Source organism: Pholcus phalangioides, unplaced genomic scaffold (assembly GCF_987345545.1).
Source record: "Pholcus phalangioides strain wild (caught in Gottingen) unplaced genomic scaffold, Ppha-v1.0 ptg000022l_1, whole genome shotgun sequence".
NCBI lineage: Eukaryota > Metazoa > Arthropoda > Arachnida > Araneae > Pholcidae > Pholcus > Pholcus phalangioides.
Window position 1 is genome coordinate 15,286,445 of NW_028301615.1, and position 25,632 is coordinate 15,312,076.

At 34.8% G+C, this 25,632-nt stretch overlaps 1 protein-coding gene across 1 annotated transcript; it reads left to right on the forward strand.

The window, feature by feature from the left end:
- Nucleotides 1-54: 54 nt before the first annotated feature.
- Shark (SH2 ankyrin repeat kinase) lies at nucleotides 55-25,373 on the forward strand. Its single transcript, XM_089249424.1, has 18 exons — nucleotides 55-124; nucleotides 3,896-4,064; nucleotides 6,139-6,297; nucleotides 6,925-7,068; nucleotides 8,868-9,052; nucleotides 9,774-9,911; nucleotides 12,502-12,607; nucleotides 13,646-13,713; nucleotides 14,746-14,883; nucleotides 16,622-16,739; nucleotides 17,603-17,637; nucleotides 17,771-17,924; nucleotides 18,113-18,183; nucleotides 19,575-19,721; nucleotides 20,056-20,244; nucleotides 21,808-21,899; nucleotides 23,358-23,484; nucleotides 24,683-25,373. Exons 2-18 carry the CDS (start codon nucleotides 3,917-3,919, stop codon nucleotides 24,869-24,871), a joined length of 2,208 nt encoding a protein of 735 aa, XP_089105550.1. The 5' UTR covers nucleotides 55-124; nucleotides 3,896-3,916; the 3' UTR covers nucleotides 24,872-25,373.
- Nucleotides 25,374-25,632: the final 259 nt, after the last annotated feature.

Below are 25,632 nucleotides of genomic sequence, written 5' to 3' on the forward strand. Positions count from 1 at the left end.
TTCAGCTGGGAATGTTTCTGGCAACTAAATCGGGGAGCCTCCGTGAAAAACTTGTTGTTGAACCGAACATTGTTGCATATTCAACAGGTTTCCGATAATCATTATCAACAATGTTATTCCCAAGGTTTGTCCTTTTTCAATAATTAACGCTCCATTATAAAAGCAACAATATAAATACTCTTTAGGGAATTTGAAATCAAATATTTAATTTCCCCTATCATTATTATTTATTATTCCTCGCTCTCTCAGAGGTATTTTTTTTACTTGAAACATTTCGTGTCAAGGGAAAAAATATCTTGGGGATTTTTTTTTTTTTTTAATATTCACATATTAAACAAATTTTTTTTTCCTTTTTAATTTCGGGAAAAACAATAATTTTCAATCCAAATCCCTCATTTGAGAGTCGAGGAAATCCCGGGATAAGTGGAAATAATTTCCCTCTCCTGAAGGAAGGTCTCGTGATGATCAGCTGATCGAGTGATTGGTCAACAGCAACGACATCGCGCGGCCGCAATCGCATAATGTTTCGATTGAAGTAAATATTACTTAACGCTATTAAATTTCATCTCCACTCGCGCCCTCTACAAATAGCATATTCTTATTTTTATTCATCATGATTTTGCAAGGGCCGCAACTAGGGGGGGGCCCCCCCCCAGGGCGCTGCTGCACCAGAAGGGGGCGCTGAATTGAGTGCCATCTAAAGGCATGTGCCCACCCGGGCACCTCAAGCAAAGAGGGGCCTCACAATAAAAAGATCTGGTTGAAATTTTCGAGAAGTTGTTTGGTAGGGCCTCAGAGAAATAAATTGGCCCGAGGGCCCATGATACTCTTAAGACGGCCCTGGCTGAATCCACCCTTTGAATGTTTCTTTGAAATGCATGGATGGGGGCATCAAAATTCTGGCTTGCCCCAGAGGCAGACTTTACCATAGAGACCATTTTGCAAGGGTTATTACTATGCAAAACAAATGTTAACTATTGTGGGCCCCCCCCCCCTTATTTGGCTCAAGGCCCAGCAGCAGTGTCTCGATTAATTTTCCATGAGCGTGGTCAGCTCCAACATGGCAACTATTTTTCGTGCCAAAATTGGCAACCTTGATAGGCCAATACGGTGTTTGTTAATTTTAGTGGGAACCCTTTATCAAACCACATTAATTGATGACATACTTCGTTAATGCAATTTGTTGTGTGTAATTTCTTCAGTTTTCCCCCATATCTCGATTGATTATCGCACATTATCTCGTATCACATTGATTTCATGTAATATAGTGAATGTTTTGTGTGATTTGTATGTGTTCTTTGTCGGCCATCTTGAATTCACCTTCGCTTGGTGCATAAAAAAAAGTTGCCTCATTGGCGGTGACCATTAACGAGTTCCCTTCTTGCCTCAGCCTAGTTACGGACCTGTTTTGCTGCCCTTGTTCCATTTCAGTCCAATTTTCCTGACCAGGGACAGCAACTTATTTATGGGAATGGGGGGGGGGGGCAGCTATAGCCCTGGCGGCAAATTTGAGGAGTAGGGGGGGGGGCCAAGAAAATTAGAGAGTGCAAAATTAGTGCAATTTTTGTATGACCCTCAAATCCGCCTCTGCACAGTCAGCAAAGGGCAAGGTCAGTGAGTGACGTAGAATTTGCAAGCACATGAGTGAGCAAGAGTGACCTAGAGTGGAAGAAAGCATGTGAATGACCAAACGAGTGACCTACAGATCATGAGCAAGCATGTTAGCGGCCAAAACAGTGTGCAAGCACATGAGGTACGCTTGGAGCGTAAGCAAGGATGTGAATGATCAAATAAGTGGCCTACAGAGTGAAAGACCGGATGAGTGAGTTATTTGAGAGTGTGTGTGGAAGCATGTGAGGAACTAACTTTAGAGACACAGTGTGCTTGCGGGGAGGGGAAGCGTGTTATACCACAGGTTGGCAAATTAGAGGAAAGAGTAGTCAAGAAAATTATACGAATGGGAGAAGGGCAGAAAAAATTGTGTAGCCCACAGGGGTCAAAACCTGAAATGTGCCTTTGACCAGGTCTGTCTTAACACATGGGGGGGGGGGCACCCAGGCACTGTCCAGGAACATCAAGTGTATAAGCGGTCTCGTGATAATGAAATCTGGTGCTATGGTTTTCAAGAGGAAGCACTTATAAGCAACAGGCACTTCCAGCTAATCGGGGTCCCCTCCTAGAATCCCACTTTGCATGAGGGCCCTTGGTGCTGTTAACACCTGGGTCATCACCATCTTAAGAGCATCATGGTCCCCCCCAGGCTAAGAGATTTTACTGAGGCCCTACCTAGTAAACACTAGAAAAAAAAAATTTAACCAGATCACATTTTTGTGAGGCCCCTCTTTTCTAGAGGCACCCGGGCCCATTAACTTCAGAAGGTTTTGCTGTGGCCGAGGTCTTGGGCCACAGCAAAAACCTCAGAGGGCCACTTGTTGAATACCTGGCTAACTAACCTTGTCTCTCATACTCTTGATCAACTCCAAAAAATTAATGTAATTAATTACAGAAAAAAAAACGGAAGGAACAAAGGTGAAAAACCACTGATTTTAATATAAAATAATGCGATCCTCTCATATTTTCAAGAGATCTGAATTATATGTCCAGGGAATTTATTAGCGTTAGCAGTGGTGTATATACAGGTGACTTAGCAGGCACTGTGGAGGAGCCATAGCCCAGGATGGCAAATTTGAGGATTGAGGGGGGGCCAAGAAAACTAGTTGAATTGGAGGAGGATGGTGAAATTTTTGTAACCCTAACTAAATCGTCCTCTGCCGAGACAGCAAAGGAGTGGCCAAAAGAGTAGCCTAGCATGTGAGTAAATAAAAGAGTGACTTAGAGCCAGTGCTGTCTTAATGCATGGGTCCATCCGGGCCTCAATAGAAAAAAGGGGACCTCAAAAAAATTAGATCTGGTTGAAGTTTTCAAGAATTTGCCACATAGGACCTCTGAAAAATTGCTTCGCCCACGTGGGGAGGTGATACGCTCAAGACATGTGAAGCAAGCATGTGAATGACCAAAAGAGGGACCTAGAGCAGTGCTGTAGTTTAACCTTTATGACCGTGCTGGTCACTTCACTGATTTAAAAATGTGGTGTGAACTACATAAGAATCTTGGACAGCACCATGGGTTATTTAATCAATCTGTAAATGTGCCACACATCACTTAGGTGATCTGTAAATGTGCCACAGGCCGATAACCCAACTTTTCTCTCATTTTTAAATTTTATTGCCTTGAAGAATATTCTGAAACTTGGAATTTGTTTCAGGAGAAACTGGGTAACACCTTTCTACTTCAAAGTTGGAGGACAAGGGGATCATATAAAAATTTAGATTTCTTATTTTGTTACACACTTTATTTTCACTCTCAACACTGGTGCAGGGTAATTTTTGAATGCCTTTCGAGCATTTTTTAAACTGAAACCATACCTCTATGATGGACAATTGATGTGAAAAAGGCCACATTAGCACTTACGAGACACCCTGTATATTCTCTAAGGAAGAAATATTCTATCTGTTTCTATAGCTTTGGGGTAGAGCACTTGTCTGGCATGTGAGAGGGCATGGGGGGGTTTGAGTCCCTGTGGAAGCAGACAAGGCCGAAGCAGGGAGGGTCGGGTGCCCCCAAAAATGTGAGAAAATGACCAAAAAAACTGAAAAAGATAGCCAAATCTATTGTTCTATCACTTTGATTCCCCCCGAACGAAATTTCAGGCTATGAGCCTGGAGACAGAGATGAATTTTTCTTCTCTCCAAAAAATCAGCATTTCTACATATAGCCAGGTTTCCGTGTATCTTGACATGAAAAGGTCATCTTTCTCTACAATACAGTTTAATGCTTTGAATTTTTCCGAATAAAATTAAAGTTTATTTTTTCGTTTTCTTTATTTTATCTGCAGTAAGATAGAAGAAGAAAAAGTATGATTCAAGCCATGGAAGTGGAAGGTTCCTTAAATCCACCTCAGCCTCCATTAGCTAAATCACCTTCTCGTCTTTCATTAGATGATAGCATATCATGGTTTCATGGGAAAATCACAAGAGATGCTGCGGAGCATATCCTCAGCATGAGTATGTTTCTGATATGTTACTTTGCATGAGTTTCAGTAATATCGAAATTGTTTGTTATGATAGAACTACATTTGACATGTCTGAATGTTTTAGCAATAAGTTACGCCAGTACTTAAATGTTTTCTGTAGGGCTAAATTTTTATAACGTAAAACTCATTGGAAATGCTCTATAAAAAATGAATTTATGCCGTAAAAAACTGAATTCGCCTAATATGAGGCAGCAATACCCAACCAGTACAGTAGAAACCACTATTTAGTTGTGGGTTTGGCATTGTAGATGATAAACATCTCGGAGTATAACTGAGAAAACGGCTGAGATAATGGTCCTCAAAGCTAATAAAGTGTCCAAATATAAAAATTTCCAATAATATTTAAGGCAGAGAAAATGATAAAGACGTGTTTATAAGGTGTCCAGTTTTGGAAGATTCCAAGAAAGAAAGAGAGGGAGGGTAGGATTTTTCAAGGGGAATAAGAATGATGTCCAAATCACAGGTCATGCTCCACCTGCCTAACCAACATGCAGATAAAATGTGTTTTTCTACCTGCTATGTAGATGACAAAAAAAAGTACAGCATATGGTCTTATCTATGGGGAGGTACTGACATGCTCCGTCAATAGAAGTGTGACAACACCTGTGAATGACTTTTTTTTTTAATTTCTTCCCCCTACTCTTTCCAGTTCATTTTCTCTATAATGTTTAAAGAAAGGGAAAGGAAAACATGCTTTTCGAGGAGAATCACCAGTGTCGTCATAGCGAATGCGTTCTGATTTTCATTCATGGATAACTCACTATCTAAGCAGAGAGAGAGATTTTATGTATCTTTAACATTAGCACTTCAGCAATCACTTGCAAATTACTTGTAATAGCAAGATAAGGAGTACTCGTTTTAACCGACTTTTACTATATTAACTCTATAACGCCCAGATCGCCTGAAGTCGGCCGAGTAGGTTAATGCCCATAACCGCCTCAAGTCCGCCCAGCTAGTGGGTATGGGTATGTTTTGGTGGGCTTTTGTCACCAACGGGAAAGAAGATGAAAGCTCTTGTCAGAGGCGGGAACGGAAAAGACAACTGCAACGCCCTATCAATGGGATTTTAAAAACTGATGTACTAGAATGTTCCTTGGGAATGGACCAAGGGTACTCAATGCATTTTACAAAGAGATAATACTGTGAGGAAAGGGGTGTGTTCAGTAGACAAATTATCTCTCGAAAATCCATTGAAATGAAAGGGTAAACATCAATGCAAAGGGTGGCATGAATAGAAACTCATGGAGAAAGGGTGGAGAGAGGGAAAGTGGCCGAAATTTGGATGAGTCCACTTCGAACACAAAAAACTTGGTATTTTCACTACCCTCCCAGGTTTTCTATCTGGGCGTTAAAGAGTTAAGAGGTTATCCTGATTTTCTAGCATGCTCCTGGTCTCATAAGTGTCTGATAATGTCAATCTATTGCAGGGCTTGTGACAAATCGCCAAAAAAAAAAAAAAAATCCTGGCACCAGAATAATTCTGTGGTGTTTGGTCAGAACATAATAACACTCAAATACAAATGAAAATATCATACATCATCATGTTGTTTAGCTGTGTGCACGTATTTGTGCATTTATCTCACTTCTAATTAGTTATAATTAGCAAGACTTACTTTTAGATCAAAAAACCATTTTTTGGAGCTATCATATTCTGACCAAACACCACAGAATTATATTTCCAAAATAATGTTTCTTGTAGCTTCTCTAGGACATGGTGACCCTCTTTCATGTTGGAAGATATGCAGATATAAATTTCAAATATTTTGTACTGTTCTCGGACTCCATTTAATAACTACAGAAGGAAAATTTCAATCACTGATACAAATTTTTTAGTTGCCATGATGACCTGGTGCCTGGGATTTTTCCAGCTCTGACATACTACTACACGCACAAAATATTTTTTTTAAATGTCAAAGTTGATGTGACCCATTTCATAAGCGAGTGATATATGTATATATATTACCACTACGCTTCCATTATTTCAGTCTTTGCATCTCAAAAGGTACTGATCAGAACTAATAGTCTGTTTCGTTTTTTCCCATTAGGTGGCAAACGAGATGGATTGTTTCTAGTTAGAGAGAGTACATCGTCTCCTGGTGATTACGTGCTCAGCTTGATTCACGAAGAAGTTCCAATTCATTATCAGATAAGACGACATGGTGATGATGCTTTTTTTAGTATTGATGATGGCCCTGTTGTCCATGGTGATTTTTTTTTTCTATTCTTTATTGATAGTTTTTTGCTTATGAAACTCATTCACATAATGAAGCAAAAAAATTCTTTCGTGGCCATCGTGCAAATTGGAATTAAATTTAACAGTTTTCTGCTTTTTTGGCCAACGTGAAGTACAGTTTTTATTTTGACGTTTTGTTTGCACGTAATTCTTGAAAATGTTTGCCACTTGTGTGAATGAAACGTTGGAAGACCAACACTACTTTGCATTGGCCAAAAAACCCAAAAACTTTTAAATTTAATTCTAATTTACCATTCTTACAGTTGCCAAGTCTCCTCGATTTCCACTCCATCCCATCCAGAGTCCTGAAAAATTCTTGTATTTTCTGAATTTTAACTGTGATTGAAAAAAGGCCCTACTTTTGAGCGGGAACCATTCCTAAAGAATTCATCCTGATAAAGTCAGTTGCCTGTTTTTTTTTTGTTCCCCCCATCCCAAATTTATGTCATAAAGCCAAATCACAAAGAATTGTTTCATTTTGGCACATTTTGTTAAAACAAAGAAATGTTTCACCTTTCCTTTTTGAAATAGGCACAATAATAAGTCTGTATATCTTAAGGATAAAACCAATTTCATCAAAACTGAATCTCTTTGAAAGGTCTCGAAATGCTGATAGCACATTACCAGGAAGATGCTCAAGGCTTGTCCACAAAACTTTGGGAGATGTGCAAGGGTCAGCCACCTCCTTCGGAAACAAGACGACATGGCAGAACAAATCTCCTGCATAGAGCTACGAAGGAAGGCATGAATGCATTTCATAAATATTCCTATGTATATTTGGCATTTATTCATGAAAAATGTTTAAATTTGTATGTTGTCCATCTCGATACTATAACTTGAAAATTTATTATTTTTTGGAAAGTACAAAAAATGATAGTTCGATATACTGCAACTAGGAAATCTGTAGCATAAGTCTACGTGAAGTTATTCTTGTTTATTTTTATGTAATATACGATGGAACTTCAATTAATAAGCAAAAATTTCGCTCGTTATTTTCATGTTGTCACAACTAAGCTGACGCTTTCATCCATACACTTACTGTAGAATTGTGGGTAATATTCTCCACCTACATTCTGATATCAGCAGGGCTCACTCGTAAAATAAAACACATGCAGATGGCTTAAAATTTTTTTCAAGTTCTGCTTGAAGAAAAATGTGGGCTGATTGCATTATTGAACGTGACTTCGAGGAGGGCTAGCTCATAAATAAGAGTCTACATTTATCAAAGTGATTGTGTTCCTTGGGGGGGGGGGGCTGTAGGTCCATGAGGATGACATTCAAGAACTAGTGATAGAACATGGCCAGGAGTTGACCATAGATGTTAATTAATTTATTTATTGATATCATTAACCATTTTCATGCAACACCAAGAGTTTGTAGACAGTAGGCCTATCGCTTCTGAGAAAGAGAGAAGTGAGGAGAAGTCCCCCTTACTTTTCAAATAAAATTGGAGAGATGTGTGAATCTGTGCAAAATTTTATAGAAAAGAGCCAATCAAATAAAGCGGTAGCAAAGCAAGCAATGAATCTGCCCAGCAATAATGTAATTTTCCCCTTTTCCAAGAAATCCTAAAAAAGAAGGCTGAAACAAGTTTCATTGGATAGGTTACTAATTCTCACAAAAAGAATAAGTGTGCAAGCAAGAGCCTGTAAATTGTCCTAATAGTCATTCTCTCTCTCGCTGTTTAAAGTAAATGTGTACATAAAATTGTAATTATATGTTTGCTTTATGGCGTCATTATATTATTTTTATCTTGATCTATTATTTATTATATTACATTATTGATTGAATGCTGTTTTAATTAGTCATTTTTATGTGAATGTATCATTGTGGATCGAATCTCTCATCAGCGTTTTCTTCAATTATTTTCTATGGGGGGAGTTTGATTTGATATGTGCGAGCAATTCAGATAATGAGTACGTTAATAGAACAAATTAAGCTTGTCAACCAAAGTTCCAGTGTAAGGTTAAATATACACTTCATTCAGTCTTTGAACATGTTTTTCTCTGAACATCTAAAATCTAAATATCTAGTTAGAGTATTGGCATGGCAATATTTTGATATTTATCCTATACAGGGTTACCAGATTCAAAAACTGAGAAAGGAGGATGCCTGTGCATGCACCCGTAATAACATCACTTTTCACAGTTTCCACAATAGATGGTGCCACTGTACTGACCAATAAAACCTGCCGTTAACAATTTTTCCCAACTAAAATAAAACCTAACAAAAACAGAAAAATTCTGGGAATTTTGATGGCTATTGTTCAATGCATGTGGGTAAAAAACACTCAATGGAAAGATATAGGTTCCATAGTTTAAAAAATTTTCCTCAGCATAAAAAAAAAAATTCTTAAAACTGAAAAAGGAAGGCAAAAGGACGAATTTTCCAAAACGTGGAACACTTGCAACAAAATCAAAATGTATGACATCTGGTAGCCCTAATCCTATGTCTTCCCCCCCCCCCCCATCTTTTTCAATGTAAACAATTTAAAATGCAGCTCTTTCACTTGTCAATAATTCCTCTCCCCCACCATTTCAGGAGAACTGAAAGTTGTTAGTGAATTGTTGAAGTCTGGTTATCATAACCTTGATGCAAAGAACCAGGAGGGTCAAACTGCAGTCCACTTGGCCAGCATATCTGGCTTTAACGACATATTGGATCTTTTGCTACAAGTCGGTGCGAACCCTAACATCATTGATGGAACTGGTCTGAGTCCTTTACATGCAAGTATTTCACAATTTTAAAATTATGTTTACAGATTTTTGAGTTTACCATTTTGAATTTGCTCCTAAAACTGCCTATGGTATAAAACAATGTGTCCTATGCAGAATAGTTGTAGTTTCTTGTTTTGCAGGGCAAATACAGGGTGGGGGGGGGAAAAAAGTCCATAGAAACAAAAAATTCATAAAAACTGGAAAAATAACCGAAATAAAAAAGGGTTTGCAAGATTAGCATTGCTAGGTCACAAGAATTTTTTTAAGACAGGAAAAAAACTCAAAACCAGCTGATAGGTGGTACTGACATACACAAGTCAAAGAAAATGTACGCAAATAACAAACAGAAAGCCTTCAAATCATTTATTACAGCAGTATGTGTTCCACGTGACCACCACTACAGGGATAACATATAATGTGTGATCACCTGCTTATTCCCTGGCCAACTATCTGCTTTTCTTTAGGTTTTTTCGTCTTAAAAAAATTTTTGTAACCCTGCAAACTGTTCTTTATTTCAGTCATTTTTCCGGTCTTTATGAATTTTTAAAGTTTCTACAGACTTTTTGCCCACCCTGTACAATACACAATGTAGTATGAAAATAGGTTGTTGAATCTAAGAGCAATAAACACCCAAGCTCTTAAATGTTAAAGTGGATATTTATAAATTCTGTTGCGTACATTGAAGAGTAAAATATTAAAATTGTGCAATTTTTCTTTCACATATTTTTAGTATGCATGTAGATACAATAGGCCTGAAACTGTTCAGGTATTGTTGGAACATGGAGCTAATCCACAGCTGCGTGCCTCTGGAACTGGCTGGGTTCCTTTACATGATGCAGCCAATTTGGGTTTTGTGGAAACTGTGAAGGTAGGTAATATTACAGTATTATCGAGACTTATAAGATTTATCCATACTCAAAAAATAATAAGTACAAGTATTGTGCATTCGCATAAGCTGGGGAAACTGGTATCAAAATTTCTAATTTTCCATTGCAACCGTAATGAAAAAAATTTATTAGAAAGCTATGTCAAATTGCCATACCTATGAGCAGTAAGGTTAAGATTTTCTCATAAAAAGAATGAAATTAATACTAAGCAATAAAATCGAACATCAAACTGTAGAATCCAATGGCAGCAGATAATTCAGCTTCTGTGGTTGTCTAAACCAGTTTCATTCGTTCAATGGTGAAATTTTATGATATCGCTTTAATGTTCATGTATAATCATACAATTTAATACATCTCTTTCAACAATACAGGGTATCCTGTAAGTCCTAATTCTGCCTTTATCTCATCAACAGTTCATCGAAGAGGTGTGGTATCAGTTTAAGAAATGCTCAAAATGTGTTCAAAAATCACCCAGTTTTTGAGAGAGAGTTTGATTTTGAGAGCAAAAAAATACAGTGTGTCACAAAATAGGAAAAAAAATCTTTTATTTGCTTACTCTTTCACAAAAACCCAATTAAAGAGTGGTTGCCCTATCTCTTCTGAGGACAGCAAAAAATATTAAGTGCTAATATTAGCTGAGATATTTGAATTCCTCCAAATTCAGAGAAAAGCTGGAAAAGAACAGCATTGCAGCGATACTATTACGTAGCAACCAACAACCAGTAGATGGCGTTAGCCATCCATGATTGTCGCTGAATGTTGCAAATATATATTTATAATATGTATATGTATCACTGGCAAACAGAGTCGAGACTCCTAAATGTTCGGATGTGTTCTTTCCTGACTGCTCTGCTCGCCAACGATACTCATGTACATGTGTAAATACATATGCACAGCATTCAGCGAAAATCGTGGATGGCTAATGCCACCTGCTGGTTGTTAGTTGCTATGTAATACAGTCGAATCCCGTTTTAACGAACACTTTTCTAATCCTTCAGATAACAATACAAGATAAGAACTCTCAGATAAGAACAATGCATAAACATGCAATTCCTTTATAATGAAATTTCATTTTAACAAAGTGATTTCTCCGGTCTCTTGGAGTTTGCTATTATGGGATTCTACTGTAGTATCACTACAGCATAAATTGAAGGAGAAGGCTCCTTTTCCTAGTTTATGCTGTTCTTTCTCAACGTTTTTCAGATTTTTGAATCTAAATATCTCAATGGACATTGCACTTGAACACCAAATTTCTTTTTTTCGTCTCGGAAGAGGTAGTGCAACAACTTTCTCTCTAATTGGAGTTTTTAGGACGGGGTGACCAAATGAAAATTTTGGTTTTTTTTATTTTGTGACACTGTATTTTCACTCTCAAAACTGGCATGGTGTTATTTTTAAACACATTTTGAACAGTTTTCAAACTGAACCCATAGCTCTATAACAAACGGTGGATGAGATAAAGGCTGCATTAACCCATTAACGATGACTTTGATTTTTTTTTCAGAAACAAAAAATGATTGGAACCACTTTCCACCATTTATTGGCAAAGAAAAAACTTAAAATTTGGAATGGCAAGTTTTCTTAAAAACCAGCGCTAATGGATCACAGGACAATCATCTTAAAGCATGGGCCGACCTGGCCCAAAAATGAGATATGGATTGAAATTTAAGAATAATCGTGTAAATTTTCCAGCTAGGGCCTCAAAAAATTACTTTTCCTGGGTGGGGGGCATGATGCGCTTAAGACAGTCCTACCTATATATTGTTGCATTGAAAAGAGCAACAAGTTTATTTGCACATTAATATAGTCTAATGTGAGTATCCTTAGTGGCTCTGTCGATGTCCAAATAGTATTCAATTTCTTGTCAAGTGTTTAATAGCATATGAGGTGTTATTAAATCAGTTGCTGTAGATGATGTGACAAATCATGTGAGAAACGTTGCATTTCACTTGGTTTGTATATGGCATTGCAACATGCGTTGCTGATTTAGATTCAGCTAGCTTTAAACGTTCACTGTAGAGATAGGACGAATATTCAGCCTTTTTGCCCTGTTCAGTTGTTTTACAAAATCACTGTTCGTCCCATCCCTAATTCACTGAACCTTAAATGCCGAGATATCCACATATTGTTTCTACTAAAACACACATGCACCTTCTAAACATTCCTCTTAGAAACAAACTTCTAGTATTAACAGTTTGAGAGGATGTAATCTTACTATTATTTTCAATTCTCATGACAGTTCTGTTTAGGAACAAGTAAAGCAAAATATCATTTGTGCTATAAACTTCTCCTTGGAAAGGTGTGAGTCACTAGTGCTCCCCAAAGCATAATGTGCCGAAATCTGCAACGTACGTCGCAGAAGAATTACCGCTACTGCAGAACAATTTGGAAGAATTTTAAGAAAAAGTGCAAAAAACACTTTATATGTATGGGGATTTTTACCGCAGAACATGTCCAGTCAGCCGAGGGCTCATCGCAGAACAGTACTAAACATTCTGCTTTGGATCTAGTACTTGAATTGTCAATTCGTGGTGACCTTATTAACCAGAATTTCATTTTATTTCTTTTCAGGTTTTACTTGATATTAATGTTCCTTGTTATCCAAGATCTGACTTCAATGAAACACCATATGACTTAGCAAATAAAAATGGTCACACAGAATGCATTGAGATTCTGGGTAAAAGATTATCTTAATTTTTTTTAATGAACATGGTATGTATTAATAAGAATTGAAGCATTTCATTATTTCAGCACGTTTCTGAAATGGTTGGTAATTTTAAAAACAATTGAGAAAGCAAGATTATTTCCTGTGCATTACTATAAACCAGGGTAGTTTTGGTACTGAGAGTGCAACTTTGTGATGGCAGATTATTTTTTACTTTTGAATTTCCAACCAATGCCATGCATTTTAATCGGTAGTGACTAACCAATAAAATGCATGGCATTGACTGGAAATTCAAAAGCCAAAAATCATCCGCTGTCCTAAAGTTGCAACCCCCAGTCTCAAAGGTTTACAGTATCTGTGAATTTGTATATACAATGAAACTTTGCCACAACGATACTCGATATAATAATAAATCCCTCTTCAATGATATTTTATCATCTTGTTTCAAAATTCCTATAGTCTAATGTTAAATTGCTACCCTCCGATACAACAGTATTCTGCAAGGATATTGTTTTCATGGTCCACAGAGTATTTTTATATCAAAATTCCATTGTATAATAGTCTGCAGTATAGCTGCTATGGTCATTGAGTGGTCATAGCAATTGAGGGACTCGCATCATGCGAACTCAGGTTGGAACCCCACCGGTACTGCAGTGCTGGTTGGCTGAAGTTGGTTTTCTGTGGTTCCTAACTTCGTGGAGCGAATGTGATCTGATCTCCCTGTTGAAAAGTCTGACCACAAAGAGCAACAGGCCTACAATGGTACAAATATTCAATCATTACAGTTCTCTCACAATTTAAATATACATGGCAGCACTGAAAAAGGACAGACACAAAAAGATACTTACTCAGACTGTTAGGTACTCACACTTCTGGCACAACTCACTCAGTTGTAAATTACCCATAGTGTTAGACCAGAGTTTGAAAGAAAGAAGAAAGTACATTATATATATAAAATGTTAACTAGTGTGCTGCTACCGTAAATAATCAAAAATTGATACAAATAAATATTTTGGCATCCACAAATTAGCTTTTCCTTTCTTTTATCAGGATCTTATGTGCCACCACCACCCAAGTTTTCCAAGTCTGAGTGGTTCCATGACACTCTGGTTAGAGAAGTAAGTGGGGAATTTTTTTTTTTTTTAAATTACAATTCTTCATACAAATAAACCAATGCTATTCACTGACAACTTGATCAAATGACATAGAGGATTTCATGAAATTTTGCCATTATAACCAAGATTGCTGTTTTCAAGACTTTTTTTTTTTTATGTAAAATGTAATCAGATGCAATCAAATGCTGTGCAAAGAGCTGTTATTTCATTGATTTATGTGACCATATTTCATGAAGAGAAAAATGGCAAATTGGGATCATGAATACATGATATCGCCAATTCTCTTGCCAAAGATATTACCAACTGTCAGAGAAACTGCCAAATATAGCGAATAAATAGCCCTTGGCGAGAAATACGGTACTAGAAATTATATGCAGCTAACCAAAATGTATTTAATGGGAGGGGGGGTGATATTTGAATGGCTAATAAGTGAGGTGAATATTTATACTTATATTAATTTTCACACAATTTATAAATTATGCAACATACGTTCATCCCTAATTCTAGTAAAGATCAGTAATTAAAGAATTGTCTAAAAAAAATTGGAGAAAAGAAGACGTTTTAATAATAGAAAAAGTTGGAAAATGTGAAATTACAGGAAAAATACAGTAACGTCTCATATACGGGTCATGTTAATTAGGAGCACGACATAGCCACAAACTACATTTAAAAACATGTTTTTCCATCGCTAATTATCAAAAATGTCGTAGCATGATGAAAAATGTGTAAGCATGTCCGAGTTCATTGTTATTTTCATTGGCGGTAAAGTTCATTAGTATTATTCTATATGAAGATTAGCCCATATCCCTAATTATCAGCATTATAACCAAGTTGTTGTAACTGAGGTCATTAAAACCAAGTTTGTGTATGAAAGTGTGGGATTCCCATGTGTTCATGGTAGGTTCCTATGTTTTATTGGAAAAGTGTAATATAAAAATAAATTGAGAGAATTTGTTTTTTTCATGCATGAAAATGATAGTTTTAAGATTACAACATGTTTTTAAAAAAATATATATTTAAAAATTTATCTTTCAGGATGCATTGCAGATATTGCATGATAAAGGTTTCGAGGATGGCATGTTTCTGGTTAGACGAAGTACGAAGAGGCAAGACATATATGTGTTGACAATGGTTCATAACTCTCACATGTACAATTATGAGATCCAGACGCATGTAGGTGTATATATGTGCATCATAAATCAGATATTCATTTAGTATACTTATTTTATAAAAGTTTTATAAAACAGTGATACTTCTGCCAACAAACGCCTTGGCTTAAGGATTTTTTGGATAATGAAAATTTCTTTTGCAATATTTCTACTACCAAATTCAGATTCGGCTAATGAAAATTTATATTAATGTGGATGCTAATATAACACATCCACATTGTGACCTGGATTTTTATGTCAATCGTCACCAAAATAATCTTCCCAGAGTTAGTTAATTTACTTCCTCCTTGGAATCTCTTTCCAGACAGACATACCATTGTTTCTCTCTGAAAACCTTTTGAGCCATTTCATGTAGGTTGAAAGATTAATCTAGAGAAAATGCATTGAAAAATGAGAAGAGACTTGAATTTTTTCAGTTCAAGATTCTTAGCATTGAACTGAACCACTGAGACATTCTAAGGGCTTATCTTTTTCAACTGCATGCACGAGACAGAAATGAGTTTGACCACAACACATAGAGAGAAACCTATGAACCCGACTGGGTGTAAAAAGTGTGTAAAATGAAAAATACATCAGTGACATGTATACATAAAGTAAAAAAAAAAAACACATTCAGTTTCTCATCTTCCTATAAGTTTTCCTTCATCCAATTTTGCAGCTTTCTGTCAGTTTGTCTTTTTTACAGTGCTTCTTAGTGTTTTAAAAAACTCATCTTTCAATTTTGGGCAGTGCCTGCAACGAATCAAACAATTTTATATGGAAACGTTTGGGAAATCATGTTTTGACCTGCGAAGATTTCAACCAAAGTTTCACCATAGTAGACAATTTCATGCACTCATGCTCAAAAGTTAATAAACAAACTGATAATTCTCCATTGTAATGTGATGATCTGGGCAAAAATAACTATTGTCACCGGCATCGACCTTCATGTCATCACTAAGAGGTTCAGAGACAATAAGATGACAATGAAAATGACAGCCTTGCACCATATGCTCGTAGCATTTGTTTCAGTCACTGTACCTGATGTCATATTCATGTACAATAATAAGGAATTTAAAGTATTTAACACAGTTTGTGCTGTCGAACATTATGTTCAGTCTGAAATGCTGGCTCATATGGAAGAGCCACCTATTTGTTTTGGATTGAACCCAATAGAGTATGTATTAGACCTCTGTGGTAAACATTTAACTGCTCTCCATGACTATTCCCAAAGCCTCTGTAAGCTGCAAACAAGTCTTTCGCTTAAATGGACCCTGATACCACAAAATGGCATTGATGATCTTTTTATTGGTATGAATTGATGTTGTCGAGCCTGTACATCCAGCATAGGTGGTCATATTCCATATTGGCTGACCCTCTCCATTGAACTTTTTATATGATTGTTTTTTTCCTACGCCACTGTTCAATTTTGGATTTTCTATTTTCTTTGTAATTTCACCAGAGTGTCTTTTGCTTCTCACTCTATGATCTGTGTAAACTCCTACAAAAATGAATTACAACATTTGCTTTTATAAGCTTTTTTGATTTTGTTGCTTAACTTTTGAGCATTAATGTATTTACATTTTAACATTTATACTCATGTGGTTACAAATTTCGAAAATGAATATATTTATAAAACTATATGGTGACTAGTTTTTCTTTTTCTTAAATAAATATTTTTTTTTCATGTATATGAGTGTAATTTTATTTACACAACTACCAATTGATGTTCTAATGTTTTTCTCCTTGTATTTTGTTTCAAGGATAAATTTTATTATATTGATGATGGACCATACTTGGAGACGTTAGAACATGTTGTGGATCATTATAGTAGGATACCAGATGGCTTACCTGGTAAACTTGTAAAACCTGTTTCTTCAGGTGAACACTTTTTTTTAACCTGCTTTTCCTTTTTTAAACATTTTCAAAAATATCATCTGAAGTATCGCTTAACCTTCTATCAATTTGCTGGTCACTGAGTTTGGTATGACTGATGGGCACACATTCAGAAACCCAATAAACTCCTAATTAAGTTTATTTACACAACTGCTAAGTGATGAACATCATTACCAGGTTTGCTAATGGAAAAAAAACGTTTCTGTAAAAAACCATGTACTTGACATAAAACCAGTCAAACAAATTTTAATGCAATGGGACGAGGTGAGAAAATGACCACACTGTGTCTCAGATCAAATGCGCTCAATGGAAAAAAATTAATGAGAACCTCTCAAAAAATTATTCCTGTCACCTGTCGGTAAATAAGAGAAGTACATATGCATGTGTGTTGGGTCTGCAAGACCCAACCCATATACTAGAGGGCTAAAATACTTGAATTTCAAAATATTACGTAATCAGGTGCAATGAGCCTAGTAGATCACTTTGATCAGCACTTGCGTTCAATAAGGTTTTGAGTGAACTGACTGTTATGCACTCAAACCTGACTAGATAAGAGACAGATATTCAATAGCACTAGCTCCAGTGCCATCTAGGAAAAGGGAGAGAAGAGAAAATGTGAAGGCTGTACCCATTAGATCAGTTGCCCTGACGTAGTAAATATAATCAAATAGTTTAAATATAATTAAATATAAAAATATTTAAATTTATATTTAATATAAATTTAAATATTAAATATAATTCTATATAATATAAAAAAAAATTAAACTGTTGCTCTTCCTTTGATATTCTTATGAGAAACATCAATTCAGTTGTTGTTCCAATATCTGTGAATTCTTTTTTTTTTACAGAGAAAGTGCAAGCTCGTCAAGTTGTGCATATGGAGGTGAGCATGGGGATTACTATTTTTTTTTTCACATGCATGGTAATAGATCACAAGTGAGATACATTTAACTTTTTAAAATATTTTTCCTCTGCATTCATAATCCATATATGACATTGGTTATTCTATTATTTAGAATTCAGATGAAGATCATATCTATAATAATGCCCAAGAGATTAGGAATGGTTTAACTAATTATCCTCAAACACCGCCACCTCTTCCAGCAGCAAGAAATGATTCTACAAAGAAACAGAGGCCAAACCTAATACGAAGGGAATCACTTAGAATAGGTGAAATAATGAAACTTAACTAGAAATATACGTTTTGCAATGTTAAAATATGTGATATTTACACTTGCTACTTATTATGTGTGCAATGATGAGGTTTTTAGAAGTTTTTCTGCTGAGGGTATAGTGAATATGATAACATTCTCTTAAGTAGCATAATATTGCAACTTTTTTTAATTTTGCTTTTCAAGGTCCACCTGTTGGTGAAGGGGAGTTTGGATCTGTGCTTAAGGGCAAATGGATGAATGCTGAAAATCTTCAGGTCCGTGTTTTTGTTCCTACAAAAAATTTGCATGTACAGTCAATGCTGGTTTTTACAAACTCAAATGGACTTGAACAATTTGTTCATAACGAAGTTTGTGAATGATTAATGCTTTAAATATGCATGTAGCTTCACATATCGTCATGTCAATACTACAACTAGATAACTCAATTTTAGATGTTTTGAGAAAGACACGTTTAAACATTTAATGTAATGTATTATATTATTTAACATTATATTACATAAAAGCAAACAAAAATAACTTCTCTTAGACTGTCTTGTGTTACAGATTTCCTAGTTGTAGCATATCAAACTCCTTGCTAAGACACATCATTTTTTGTACTTACCTAAAAATCACAAATTTATGAGTTATCAAGTTGTAGTATTGAGGTGATGATATGTGCAAATGGTTCATTCATTACTGTAGCCAGTTTGAAGATAAAAATTTGGAATTGCTTTTACACTTAAGGTGAGGTCATATTATATTTTGAATTTGCTGGTAGATGTCACAATTAACGACAAAAACTCCTCTTTGTTTGTTGCAGAGTATGCGTAGCTGTGTCTGCTAATTTGTTAAAATTTTTGCTTACATTTCTTTTTTACCTTGAAATTTGCAGTCAATCCAAATTTTTCTCTTACTATAGTTTGAATCACAAAGAGGGTACAGTGAAATCTTTCTAAGACAGACACTGTATGAGATGAGAACAACTATCTTAAATGAAATCGAAATATTGTCTTCTCAATGATTGGTGCTTTTATTTGCATCTTTATAAAATGCAAATCTGTCTAAAATAGAATATTATTTCAGTGTTTTGACGTTCCATTTCACACAGGTTTGACTGTAGTTAATATATTTGAAAAGTAATATTACTTTAATACATCTATTTTGCATGTAATTTTTGAGGCTATGTCTTCTTTGAGGCATATATATATAAGCAATACAATTTAAAATAGATTTTTTTAGCTTTCAATACGTTTCAACTGCAAAAACAAATTGAACATTTGAGAGTTAAGACATTCAAAGAAATGTCTTTTCCAAATGTTCAAATCGGCATAACAACCAGAAAAACCTTATTCCCAAATGACAGACTGTTTTGAGCCAAAAACATTCATAAAATCAAGCAATAACTGTACTCACCTTTCAAACTCAAGTGAATGTTTATGTTGTTTGATTTTCTCTATCTCTAGAAATTATGTAAAGCTAGAATTCTTGAAGTATTCATATTATAATGTATTAGCTAAATATGTCATTTTGAGCGTGTATGAAATTACTACTAACATACTATAAATTTATTAATGAAATACAGAGGGTAGAAAACATATTTTGCTTTTGTATTCTACACTCTAGATTTTAATTGAAAAATCTAGTTCATTTTTACATATTTTTTCAGGTTGAAGTTGCTATCAAGACATTACGCGATGAGCATATGCAAAGTTGCAGAGAAGAATTCATCCGGGAAGTTGAAGTCATGGGAGGGTTGGACCATCCTTGTATAGTTAGACTTTTAGGAGTTTGTTTAGGACCACCTCTAATGATGGTAAAAAAAATTCCACTATTTATATCACCTGTTATTTACAATAGTTTTATGGTATTCTTTAATTTCATACACTGTATAGTTTGTATTACATGCTATACATTACCACTCTTTGTATTATGAATATTATTTACATGAAGTTATTTATATAATTTTTGCAAAAATTGATTAGATGATTATTTTTTTAATGGCTATTGATCTTTTTTGTGTATAGGTTATGGTAAATGTGATAAATCTGGTTATTATGCATAATCAATTTATCACAACATGTATCCAATATATTTTCAAAGCATTGATTTTTTTTTTTCTCTAATCTTTTTCCCCTTTGGACTAATAGATACAAGAGCTTGTGCCTATGGGTTCCCTTTTGGATTTCCTCTTAGATTGCGCAGATCAAGTGGATCAAGATTTTGACATGCTCGTCTGGGCTGCTCAAATAGCTTGGGGAATGACATACCTTGAGCTTAAACGTTTTGTGCATAGAGACTTGGCTTTGAGGAACATTCTTCTGACATCAAAACTTCAAGTAATATGCTAGCTTGGGCTACATTTAAGAAAATGTTATTCATTTTTCTTAATTTTTGTATTTTATAATTTATATTTGAGATTGTAATTTATATACGCCTATATAAATTCAAATGAATGAAATAAAGTTTTTTTTTAATATAATTTCACCATATTTTTATAGAGTAATACTCTGAAATTGATATACAATAATTATAACTCTGTCAAGTTGCCATCTTTCTGAAAAATTTGTTTTCAAAAGAACTGGGTATGCCGATTTTTAAATCGGCTTGATTTAAATCATAATTAAAATATAGATGTAATACACTTGATTTTTTGTAAAAAAATCATTGTTTTAAATCACTAAATTTTAATTTTGTCTTTTCTTTGCATAATTCAATGATATTGATGTAAAAGTAACCTAGTATGATATGCATGTTATTGAAATGTTGTAAAATTCTTGATTAAAAGAAATATAGAAAATTTGGTAAATATGGACTTGAACTGCTCTAATCCCTATATACATTGCAGAAAGATAGCTGTTCTATTTTGTGCATGGGAAAGAAATGCTAAATATTACATAGAGAGCTAAACTTAGATATATAACTGCACTAATTATTTGCAAAGCATTACAATTGGGCATTAGGGTTCCCCCTGATGGTGATGATCAACAAAAATCCCCAATAAAATTAGTTTTTGTATAAAGCCTCGAATTGCTGATTTAAAATAATAATTACATATATTGTACCACCATAAATTTCGCTGGACTTGAAATTTTAATGCATAAAGTGAAGAAAGTCTAGATATTTCTCTCTTTTGTTTTAATCTTATTAAAACCTTATTTAATAATATAAACCTTATCTTATTTTTTAAAACCTTATTAAATCTGTGAAAGAATAAAAGTGTGTTAATTATTAAGCCAACATCATGCAAATATAAAACACATCATAATATCCACCTATTGTGCAAGAAACAATCTTATCAATAGAGTATGTTTTTCAATTAGGGTGATGTTTAAATGACCCTTGCACATCTACTGAATCGTGAAACCCTGCACCATATGTGATAGTGCAGGTAAGGCCTCCAAGTAAATGCCTGAGTCGCCACCAGGCATTTACTTGGGAGGGGGAAGGGGCTCATGAATAAAAACACTTTTCACTACAAGGAAAATGTTAATCCATGAAGTTGATTCCAGGCTCAAGAACCTTTCAAGTTACATATACACAAATTTTTGGTGCTCATATTTCTAGCTTGTAGTTCGTTTGTTAGCTTATTGATCACTGAATTACATTTTAGAGATTAGGTGAAAAAATATTCATTCTTAATTATTAGCAATATTTTTTAATTAATAACCAGTCATTTAATTTAAATTTAAAAAAATTCTGATTTAAATAAAAAATCATATTTTTTTTCATACTCTGCAAAAGTAAGTCTTTTTGAGAGGTTTTGCTGTATTCACACCTAAAACGTTCAATTGACAATGTTTTCAATACAAAATCTGACATATCTTGTTATACAAACATATACCTATGTGCATGCATATTTTGAATGTTTTATTAAACTTATTTTTAATTTGATTTTGCAGGCAAAAATCACTGATTTTGGTCTTTCAAGAGCATTAGGAGCAGGAAGTGAATATTACAGAGCTAGCTCTGGTGGGAAATGGCCATTGAAGTGGTGTGTTTTTTCCCTTCATATAAATTATATGCCACCTCACATTTAAGTCATCTTGGCCCAAAGAAACTAATACTTTTAAAATTAGATGCATTTAGAACAAAGTGTGAAGGCTTCTAACATCGCATACTTAGAGTTCCTATAACTTAAATGTTTTTCCAATAGAGTCACGTACAAAAAAACGATAAATAGATTTTTTTTAAAAATGAAGAAAATCTGCAAATTTAATTTATGTGTTAATGAAGTCATCCAAGAGCCAGTAAAACTCAGGCTAACCATTTAAAGACAAAAGCTAGTATGCAGAACTGAAGAAATCATTGCTTCTTACTTAAAGCAGGGGTCTTCAACATATGGCCCATTGGCCATATGTGACCTTCAAAGCTTTTTTGCAGTGGCCGCTGAGGAATAAGGAAAATTCATATGAAATGTGACCCGGCAATTATATAGACCCTGGAAAATTCATATTTAATAATTTATTAAATAAAGTATAATTAAAAACTCAGAATAAATGAAATTCTCCAGTGTTATAGGGCCCCAGTTTTTCTTAGCGTACTGGGTCCCATTGGCCCTGCCCATTAGATGCCGATACCTCCAGGTGAATCTAGATACCACAATATCACTTGGCCCCTCAGGCTTCATGGAATATTCTAATTTGGCTTGCAATGTCCAGAAGGTTGAACACCCCTGACTTAGAGCCACTACAAAAAAGTATTTTGTTCATCATGATTTTTTTTTTAATCATAGCTACATGTTGTATTTTGGAAAAGATCATTTAACCACAGAATAAAGAAAGGGTTGACAAAAATTTACCCAGAAATTCTGAGAAAACAGACATTTTGCAAATGCCATATCTGAATTGAACTTTGAATTACCCAAAACATGAGAAAAAAAGATTGAACTAAACAGGTAATTTTAACATTGGATTGAAGGGACAAATTCGAGGGCAGTGATTCCCAACATGGGCATTAATGCCCCGGGGGCGATGGAATATTCCAGGGGGTAGAACTATAGGTATAACATAGGATCCTATGGGTTGGACTGCATTGTGGGCAATGGGGCAAAAAAGTTTTTGGAGAAGAAGGGTGGGGGGGGTAATGGGACAAAAAGGTTGGGGAAATATGCTCAAGGGAAATTCCTAAAATTTGAAATATCCTAAAATCAGAATTAACTAAGTTTTACTTAGCCAAGTTCGCCTATATTACTGCATAATTGCACCAATAATAAAAAGCATTATCTATGAATATTTCATTTATATATCTACACATATATAAAATATGGTTCTTTCATTGTGTGCATATTTTGTTCACTCAATTGAACACTCCATACCCCAATAGAATACTTATTTTCATAATATTCATTTTGCTGAACTATTTGCAGTATTTGCCATTATACAAACAGCAATAAGACTGAACAATTATTAATTGAAGAAAAAAAAAAGCTCAAATGTTTTTCCTTCTCAAGGTATGCTCCAGAATCCATAAACTATGGAACATTTTCCAATGCGAGTGATATGTGGAGCTATGGTGTCACATTATGGGAAATATTTACATTTGGCGAACCTCCTTATGGTGAAATGTCTGGATCTCAGGTAAGAATAAAGTTATGAGAAATATATTTTCATTTAGAAGTTATCTTATTTGGCCTGACTCGGACAGATATCCAGCAGATTTACAAAAAATCCAGTTTATCAAGGGAGATGGTTACCAAGGGAAAGCAGTGCCAAATTTCTTGCATATGCATTTCACTATATCCATGGGTATGTGCAGGATAAAGTGAGTGTCTTTAATGCTTTGATTTGGTTCTTTTCTGGATTATACTGGGATGTCGCAGATAAATGATGACTACGACAGGGGGAGTCCCGGGTAGCAAAACATTGAGAACCACTGATGAATTCTCTCAAAGGTCTAGTTTCGTTTCACATGGTAATGTTGTTGACTAATCAATTCTTACTTGATAATCACTAAATAATTTCTATCATCTCTGCAATAATCATGTGGTGAAGAATATGCATTATTAATAAGAAATAGTGTAAATGAATTTTCATACATCTGGGTAGCATAAGTTAAGGTATTTGTGCACTACAAATACTGTACATACATATTATAGTAAACTAAGATCATATTTGCCAATTCAATTGTGGAACGGGTTTCCATGAGTTTGGTTTATTTAACTATTGAATTCAAGAAGAGTGAGAGTAAGAGAGGTTCACTGTAGATGCATTTATATATTAACACTAGACAGATGGATGGGGTCTGCATGAGCTTGCATTCTCTTTCTGCTAATAAAAATAGATAAATAAATCAGTGATTTCACCTTTAATTATTTGTTATAAATCTATTCTGCCTAAAAATATTATACAAACTTTAAAATATTTTTTTTTCAAAAACTGCCAGAAACAGCTATGGGAGCATCACACGCTCCCCTGCCGTCTCTTATCTAGTCCCTCAACCCATCTTTCTAGTGTTAATCATAAACATAATATGACGCAGCTCATCTAATGGTTACACTTCTGTTTATGGGATAAAAAGAGTTAACAGGGTACCATTGCATTGTTTTAATGCATAGATTTCTTATAATATAATATGTTGTAGATGTTTTATAATTTTGCAACATGATGAGAATTAACTAATTTTCAAAGAAACTGATAAAAATCAATAGTTTGTTGATAAAATATAAAATATTTTGAAACACCAGATTTTCTTTTCAGAATTGGCAATTATGACTTCAATTTTATGATACAAATTAAAAGTCTTCATAATTTCATATATCTGTTTGTTTATTTGAAGGTTTTGCAGTTGTTGGAAAGAAACCAAAGACTTCCGAAGCCTCAACACTGTCCCGAGAAAATCCACAGCATGATGTTACAGTGCTGGGATTACGATCCTGAAAAAAGACCAACGTTTCATGAACTTTATAAGAGATTTTGTAATGATCCATTTTACTCTTCCATCCGAAGACACATTCGATCTAGTTAGTATAGGTGTATACACAAGTGTTTTTTTTTAATCGAGGGATTTGACATTTGTCGACATATTTACTGCTTTTAAGAGTGAAATGTGTGATATGTGGAAGGTTTTCTGTTTGAATATAAGACTGTTTCTGATTTTTATCATCTTCTATTAACTAATCAGTTTACAATTATGATTTGGGAAGTTTCACTTGATATATTTCACATTTTAAAATAGGATATCACAGATGTGTCATTTATGAATCTATTGAGCTGGTGATAGAGGAATATGAATGTCAAGTTCATTGTAATACATTTATAACCCATGAACATGTTCTGTTAAACATTACCAAAGTCAGGACATCAGAAATAGTTTAGATGTATGGGTGCTTGTGGCTTGTGTGTTGAGCTTTATGCAGAAGAACTGTCTTTTAGAGGGTGCTCAACCATTCATTGCAAAATATTGTGGATGCTGTAGCATCTCCTACTCTGATGCTGCTGTTTAAGAGCAATGTAAGATATGCCAAGGCTGCCATGATTTTTTGTTCATGACTTTAAATCAGGGGTGCACAACCTTCGGCCTAGATGTGGCGCGCTAAGAGTTCATTGGACGCACAACACAATAAAAAGCCTAGGCTGACTATATTTAATTCATACAAATACAGGAAATTAGAATCCATGTGGGATACTGCAAATTATTGCAAAGTTATTATCAAATGCAAGTAAATTTTGCTAACTATAGCCAAAATAATTGTCAAATGTAAGTAAAGCTGATAATTGTAGCCAACA